At 35.0% G+C, this 8817-nt stretch overlaps 1 protein-coding gene across 2 annotated transcripts; it reads right to left on the bottom strand.

Annotated features, from left to right (window-relative positions):
- Positions 1 to 532: 532 nt before the first annotated feature.
- On the bottom strand, positions 533 to 8324 carry Corest (REST corepressor). 2 transcript variants are annotated; one of them, XM_076426741.1, is made up of 10 exons: positions 7932 to 8321; positions 7358 to 7426; positions 7158 to 7232; positions 6861 to 7075; positions 6587 to 6769; positions 5754 to 5864; positions 5073 to 5161; positions 4597 to 4771; positions 4126 to 4440; positions 533 to 3721 (listed from the first exon to the last, which is right to left on the bottom strand). In XM_076426741.1, the coding sequence occupies exons 1-10, from the start codon at positions 8032 to 8034 to the stop codon at positions 3638 to 3640; spliced, it is 1419 nt and encodes a 472-aa protein (XP_076282856.1). In that variant the 5' UTR covers positions 8035 to 8321; the 3' UTR covers positions 533 to 3637. The 2 variants fall into 2 exon arrangements, with proteins under 2 accessions (XP_076282856.1, XP_076282857.1); XM_076426742.1 differs by lacking the exon at positions 5754 to 5864 and having other exon boundaries at positions 7932 to 8324.
- Between the last annotated feature and the right edge of the window lie 493 nt (positions 8325 to 8817).

An 8817-nucleotide genomic window follows, 5' to 3' on the forward strand; every position in this document is an offset into this window, starting at 1 on the left:
GTTACGATTTTTTATACAAACTCAAATAAATCCTACATTTGTATAGAATATAGGTACAGTTCATTTAAACGTGTTCCAACTTTTGTTTATGATCGTTATGTGAAAAATGATATCGATATAATGCATCCAAATAATTCGCTGTACGCTTTTCACCGATCGCAAATGCGAACTATACTTGTTTCATAGATCAAACAGTCCTAACGACTATCTGTCTCGCCATCGTGATATGTCGCTAACGATTATTATTAAATTTCTTTGGTGATTCTCTCTATTTACATCAAAGTATGTTTATATAATAATTGCTAGGATGTGCCTAATGTTATAATCATTTCCATGGAGTAACACCTTTCCGACAAAGAAAATCGTGCGAAACACGCGCTTGCGAGTGTGTATCCTTCCCCCGTCTCTCGTTTTCTTCGCTATTATTAAGTAGTCAACGCTACCTAGACGAACATTAAACTAACGGCGTGATTACTATTGCTATTAATAGTAAATGTGTGGATGCACGCGTGAAAAAAAAATTATAATTCAAGGGTTACGTGTGATTTCAATGCGCTACCGTGAAGCAGTTAAAAATCATTCGAAGTTTAACGGGGATCTTCTCAATACTATCTATAATAACTAGACTGCGGATCTTTATGCGTTTCTAGCAAAAATTGAGTAGATAAAATGCTGCCAACTCCTCTATTAAAACCATTAAGGGAAGAAATAACATTCAATTTCAGTTTCTATTTCTTGCAATCGATGCAGACAATTTTTATTTCGCACAGAGATCCGCAGTAAGAATTATAGAAAGAAAGAGAAGATTACTATCGTTCAGTTACGATACAGTTATAGTTTGGAATTCGAACCTTTTTCAAACAACTTGATGCGATCGAACTACGCGTTGAAAATAGATTTATCAAGATCTCCTTATCAATCTAAAATTATATTTATCAAGACGTTGAACAGGTTCATGCGTTTTATACTCGTTCGAAAGTGTAACAGTACGTGAACAACTATTTTGAAATTCTTTTTTCTATTTTCTTCATTCGAACCGATCAATATATTTTACTTTTTTCGTAATCGAGATACTCCTACAAGCTAGAGTACAGAAACGATAGGGGCAATTACGATATTCGGAGAACAAGGTTCTCAGAGCTGGCAGAAGAAACTATTGTGTCGCTCGGAAGGAATTGCTGGCAATAGTGAGGTTTATTGAGCATTTTCACTATCTCTATGGACAAAGATCCCTTCTGAGAACCGGATATATCGTCACACTGTATTACTGCCCTTCGAGAATCCATAACAGCTCCAAGAATATGACTTTATTGTGGAATATCGAGAAAGACCCCGTGTCGAAACACGGACAGTCTTTCCGCGAAGATCTTGCGAATCCGAGGACTATAAGCGGTACAAAAGTTTAGAAGAGAAAGAGAGAACTAAAGAACTCGAGGAACTTGCAAAAGTGATAGCAGATACAAAACAAGGACGAAAAAATTGCTTTTATCCTATCCGAGAAGAAAAAGACAGTGAGTGGAACATTCCCAGTTTCAAAAATGCCCGATTACAGTGAACAGTCTTCCCTTAATAGTCGTTGAGAACAGAGCCTGCTATTTCCAAATACCGTAGTATCTAAGAGAATTGCAAAGTGTAAACGAACAGTTTTGTTATTGTTTTTATGCGTGACGAGGAAACTGTGAAATAATGCCGCGTCGCGCGGAATGCGAGACGAAACGCGCAATAATATATTTATACACGTGCTTTCGTTATATAATTTTGCATAATAGAAATATTCAGGAACCATTATTCGTTTATACAACTGGATCAATGTACGTAGCGGAAAGCCACAAAAATATATTTATTTTCCTTAATGTAATATCGTTTATCTCTTTCTTCTATTTTCTTTCTTTCTTTCTTCCTTTTTTTTTTGCAACACGATTTTCAACCCCTCAAATCTGTTATTCTATAAAACTTGTAAAAGAAATTTGCATTACGATGTACCTTGAGAAAATATTACGTACTCCTTTGTTAAAATTTGAATGAAACTGTACCTTTTTTTCGTTGAGCATTGTTCCTCTATCAACAGGACCGTTTAACACGACCGTTGCTAATTTATATTATTACGTAAAATAACAGAGCAACGAGAGCGTTGAACGTTTCATTGCCGATTTCGTCTCTCTCCCCAATAGTAGTTATGTAGTAAGTTGAACAATTGAAAAATGGAAAACACATATAGAGATTCTTTTCTTCCTTCCCCGTCGTTTCGTTTCCGCTTCGAGTGGAAGATTGTCAGATTCGCGGTAAATTGTAACGTTATTATAATTTGAGTACACATTTATGATTCAGCGTATAGTGAAACGGTGAGGATCGAGAAAAGTATCGTTTTGACACACAACCTTGTATTCCTTAAACGTCTTTTGTACGGCCAGAATTGCATAGGCACAAATACAAGAAATCTCATCTGGCATCGAAATCGTACGATGCTGCCAAAAGGAATATTAAAATGGCTCCGGTATCGTTTTCTCTACGTGAACGAAACGTAAAATAAGTGATCACTTCATTTATACTATTCTCTCTTATCTGTATTTCCCCTTTAATCTAACAATAAGCTTAGTGAACATAAATGATTCGAACGTCCTAGCAAATCTCTCTTAAAGAATTGAATATAGAAGAGTGAATAAAAATTTCAGCTCCATAGAAACGTAAGTGTATGTTTGTGTGTGTGAGTGTATGTGTGTTACAGCGACGAAGAACTTTCGAACAATGGCTAGTTAATTATTTGAGCACGGGTAAAAAATCGTTAGAGTAATGAAATAGTCACGAGATACCTTGATTATCCGCATGTTAATTGTCATTTTAATTCTCCGGTATATAAAATGTGTTTTTGTTGTTGTTGTTTATAATTGTTTACCAAGCGATACACGGTTTTCTTTCGTAATAATGCAAACTATATCATTATTTTTTAAATATTCTTTACACTCTTATAGATCCCTCATTCGTTATTTCCCTCACTCGAGAAACAAGTAATTCATTTCATTAAATTACTTTCATTAGTCAAAACGGGACTGTTACGTCCGCTATGCATACCTAGAAGTATTATATGCTACAGAATACAATTAATTTACTTACAAAAGATCTCAAGGTGCGTCCATGATTAAGTGCAATATATATTACTGATAATGCTTACTCCCGCAATTTCGATGCATCAACTTAATCGAAACTTTTAACGCGTTTTTTTGTCTGTTTCTTAGTATCGTAATATGCTAAATGTCTTTCATGGAACCATGTATCTTTCAGACTGTTTATGGGGAATCCCATTTCAAACACGCAAAGTATATATAATATTACACTAGAAATAAGGCTTAGCTGAATAAATTCACACACGCTTCTCTTCAGTATTATCTCATCCATATATTCACTTATACGGACGTGATCGCACCACGCACAAACTCAATGAACATTGTTTCATGTACTTGGTTGTTCCTAACGTAAAATCGCACCACCGTAGACTAAAGCGATACAACTAAGAATAAAAATAAATGTAAATTGCAAACTGATTCGTGAACAAATACCTCTTTCTTCTATGATATTATCGATTATCAAAGTGCCTGTGATTATTTTTTTCACGCTTAGTACTCAATAATATACTCATTTGTTATTTAGCCGTCTGTCCAAGACCGACGGATGATTTTGTCTTTTGTGATGATTCCGCTGTTTCATTTGGTTGATCGACATCCATCTGAAACACATAGGCAACAATTAAATACCTAATGTCTAAACGTGTAACGAAGTCCCGAAAATAGTGGGTCGAAACTCTTTCCAATATTCAATATTCGCGTTCTCAAATACTCCCGAAATTTTCAAATATTAACAGAGTCGCCACTGAAGATTGCTATTTCAAAATATTGTTTAAATTATTAAATATGTTGGCATCCAATCAATTACTAAAAATTTAAGTATTGCATGAGGTGTTCTATCAATTTTATATTCATACAAAGAATAGATCTCTTCTACTTCGGAAGAGATGTTCAATTTTCGAGTTAAAGTAGCTCCGAGTGCAAAGGGTTCTAACATTCTCGAGATTTTCAAATGTTCTGAGGAATCCTGCTTACAATACGTTGTGTTCTATGAAAAATACTTTACCTTTTCTTCTTTTTCATCATCAATTAATATCGGGCCATTCTCAGCTTCGTATTCTTTTAAAACCGCATCTAGATTATACCTCCGTCGGTAGTTGACGAAGAACGACCGTAGGTGCGCCTCTGTTTTGGTTCCAATTACATCAGCGATCGCGGAGAAATCTTTTCCGTATTTTCTAACACCTTGAACGGCCAATAATAGCTCGTCGTTTGTCCAACGAGCGTTTATACGACTCGACACTTCGGGCGGCCGCAGATCATCAATACCATCAGCTGTCTTGCGTTTCAATGCGCTCACTTGCTGTTTGTTTGATTGTATCTGTACATTGAGAAACAAACACTAGTAAATACATATTCTACCATCGAAAGAAAACAACTGAAGCATATAATATTTTTAAATAGTTTTTAGAGAGAAAAAAAATGTATCCACACGTTTCTCGTTGCAGACTGATTTAAGTCTTGTTTATGAACATACTTGTCGTTTTAAGCTAACAATTTCTGTGTCGATTGCTTGTAAACTGTTGTTCGCTTGATTCGGTTGGCCAGCCAATGCTGCTAAATCATCGTGATTAACGACCAGGCCACGAGGTGGTTTTCTTTTATTTGTACGACCCGGCATGGAACTTAATGGCCTTGCTACACCAGTTCGCCTAAATCATTTGAACAAGTTTTGATCGATATTGTACTGATTGATTTTATAAATAGTAAAGGACAGGTATGCATGAAGTAAAGGTATTCATTGGTTTTTGTATAACATTAGGCTGGTGCACTGATAAGAATGCTCATACATGTATAAATATCTGTATAAATGAGACAATAATAGAGGTCGTTCTTCTGCCATTTCAATATTGTCAAGTACAAAAGAATCTTTGTATGAACATTCTTACTTCGAGGAGAGTTCTAATATTTTCTTTTAATTACAGATGTTTTATTTGACTTGCACTCACTGACCTCCAGTGCAGATAGCAGCTGTGACACGCGTGTCCTTTCGGCGTCGCACGTACACTATGACAAGCAACGCCACAGTTGCTACACGAGCCCTACAACACATAACACCCTTTTTAAGATGAGATCCGATCATCCCCCCACCCTCTCCCTCCACTTGAATTCCTTTACATCTAACTAAACTAATTCTCTAAACAAAAACAAAGATGGTAACCCTTTCCTTTCTTTTTTTACAAAACAGAAATATTAAAGTATATACACGAGAACGTATTAATTTGTAAACTCTTTTCATGTATCTTTCCATAGAAGAATATTAACAGTGCTGAATATCTATATTTATCTATATTCAAAGCAGTTGTATAAGCCAATCTCTTTCTAAGTTTCTTTCCGAAGATTCTCTTATATACGGTTGTATCTCCCTACAGTTATTATTCAGTGCCTTTGTGCACTTCAATATTTCCTTCCTCGGTTAGGTTTCAGCCTATCAAATCTCTGCTAATGAGTGAATAGGGTTCTCTTACTTTCTTGGCTTTCTTCGCTGTTCTCTTGTTAAGGTATAAAGGATTTACACGACAGAGAGAGAGAGAGAGAGAGAGAGAGAGAGAGAGAGAGATAAAAATAAATATGATACACAAAATAGCAAAATATAATAAGCATATGCAACTGGGTAAGGTTTAGGCTGAGTACCTGAACCTGAGGGGCGTTTTCCGAGTCGGATGGGGCTTTGGCGTCAGTGCCTTGGCTTCCTGGCACAGCTTGGTTCTTTCCACGACGTATTCCGCGGTGGATCGTCCATTTCTGGAACGTTCCACATTTACGTTTCACAAAACGATACAACGAAAAACGTGAATAAAATGTTTACTTTCGTTTTTTTGAATAGTTAAGAAAGATGTGTCTTTTGTTATTCGCATTGCGTATATAGCACGGGTCTATTTAATCGGTCTCGAGAGCTCGAATTTCTCTTTTACAATGGACGAATTCATTTTATATTTAATTTTTTATCTTTTTCGTTTTCTTTCTCGGTACTCTAGCGACTTTTTCACCAATTGTGTGTGGATCAGCTAGCTGCCTTCGTTATTCGCTCTTTTAATCACCGCATGGAATACGTTACCGTGTGGATACATTTTTTTAATGCGCACAAATATATCTCAATGTCACACTCGCGCGTGTTATTATTATCTCTTTATTTTTCAAAGCCAGTGCCATGGCATTAAGATGCAACAAAAGGACAGAACTACCACACGCTGTAGCATAAATCTCAATCGACTCAAAACTAAACTCCATCGGAGAGTTACAAAACGAAAAAACGGTAAATACGAAGCTTTAGGTTTATAAAAAATTAAACAAGCAACTAAAACGAATTCGTTATTCCGTCTTGAGTGAATAACACAATTTTCGTACGAACGCTCAAATATTTTATATAAACTATTGTCGTTCTAAAATACACAGAGAGAGAGAATCGATTTTATGTAGATATCTAGTTGCATGCGTCTGTTAGATACATCGAAAAAATATCTTACTTTCTCCTCGGATTCACTGTCTGTATTGGAACCTAATTCGCTTCCGTTCTCGCTTCCATTTTCTCCTTCCTTTCCACCGCTCGTCAATTTTCTAGCTTGTCTATCCATCAACGATGTTCTGGTTCTGGTTTTCTTCCAACTGTAATAGTATTTAACCAGACTAGCGATAGATTTGTCAGGTAACTAGAAATAAACGAGAAACAGTGAATTATTATTGAAAGAAACAATTTATTATGGGAATGTGAAAATATTTCTATGGAAAACAGGATCCTACCATTTGCCTAATACGATGAAAACTCTTCCCGTGAAATTGGAAAGCTTGTTCGAAAAGAACTTTGTCCTCGACAGTCCATTCGTCTGGGAATGGTGTAAAGTTAGCTAAATCTAATACAGCACGTTCTAAGTTATGTTTGTGCCAAAATAGCATTCCCAATGCTTGTTCTCCGTTGTAGCCATATTTTTCTTTAGCCAATATAATGTATTCATCCACTGTAGCAAAATTATTCCGTGTAAATCACATATGTTAAAAATACAATTTGTAATTCAAATGATAGGCGCATCGACTACTTACACTTTTGATCGGGTATGTCTGTTGTGGGGGACCATACGAGTAATGCTCTATCAGGACACTGATCTAATCGTCGTTCTAAAATAGAATATTCGTTATTGTTAAACAAAGTTGGATTGAAACATCATTTTCTTTTCTTTTTCAAGAATTTCATGTCATTAATTTGCTTTTGTAAAATAAACTACGGAGTACAAAAAACATACCATTTACTGGAACAAACTCTGGAACAATGACCTGATAGTCCCGTCCAACACGTATTTTCTCTGCTGGAACTTAAAACCAATGAGCGTTAAGCATACTCTATCATAAAATTCACTTAAAAGTACATAATTACGATACCTAAATATAGAATATATCAAGTGGCAAGTTTCATTTAGCTATGCTTTATTAACAGGAATCGCTACTATTACAAATAAATTTCGATCTAGAAATACAAAAAATATTGCATTACTATCGATATACTTAGATTAAATACTAAAATGCACTTCGATATAGAAAGACGAACGAAAACGTTTAATAATTGGCGAAGGAAATGTTTGAATTCATTTCAGAAAAATATCGGTACGAATTGGTCGAAAATGTAAGGAACTTAAAAAGAGGAAAAGTGGGGCGCGCTGTTTGAAGATCCTTACGGATTTTCGCATTCGATCAATAGAAAAATATACATAGTTTCAAAGAAAAATATCACGATGAGAGTTTAGAGCGCATCGATGAACGATCATTCGAAAAGTTTCGATTAATTATAAGGATAATATAATTGCAATTGAAAATTGGTACCTCCGTCCTCCTCGCTCGAGGATTCCGTCTGTCCATTAGGGCTGGGGCCTCTCGATCTGCGCCCATTTCTAACATTTTCAGAGTTTCTTTCCGCCAAAACCATCTCCTAGCTTTCCTTTGGTGAACGTTTTGTTAAATAATTATGATGATTATATTTCTTCCGCACGATAAACTCGCGAAACGAACGATGCAAGCGTTAGCTTGCAATTACACGGTGTTTCGTAGAGTCTAGCTCATGCTTCGTGCGACCGTAGCGAAAGTAAAATGGCCGCTTATTGAAAGTGATCCGATTGGTCGGCGATTTACCAAGTAAAGATGGCAACGTACGTTTTCAATGTACAATTTCGAAATTAATTGCATCTTTGGAAACCAGTTTTTCGTTCATTGTATCGCACACTTATGAATATATTTTTGTATATCGACAAATATGAATTTCACCGACACGCATCCACACGATATTGTATATATTAAAATAATAAAGACCGTTCGTTATTGTGTGTATATGTATAATGTATATATATATATAATATATATATATCTATCTATCTATCTATCTATATATATATATATATATATATATATATATATATATATATATATATATATATACTTGTGATAACACGAAATTTTTATGCAAAGAATAGCGACGCTGCAGAATCCAATTAAATAGTAATTGTTGATTAAATAATAATAATAAAATAATTTAAAATATTCAATTTTCAAGCAAAGAATAAAACGTCCAAGTTATTTATTATTGGGATAGTTTGAAATTTTTAACATATAATATACATATATTTATATTTATTCCGACAATGTATACTATTCTGAACAAGTGACGTTGAAATGATTAAATAAACGACGTGAAGTTATATAATTTAGAATGTAT

Source organism: Lasioglossum baleicum, chromosome 6 (assembly GCF_051020765.1).
Source record: "Lasioglossum baleicum chromosome 6, iyLasBale1, whole genome shotgun sequence".
NCBI lineage: Eukaryota > Metazoa > Arthropoda > Insecta > Hymenoptera > Halictidae > Lasioglossum > Lasioglossum baleicum.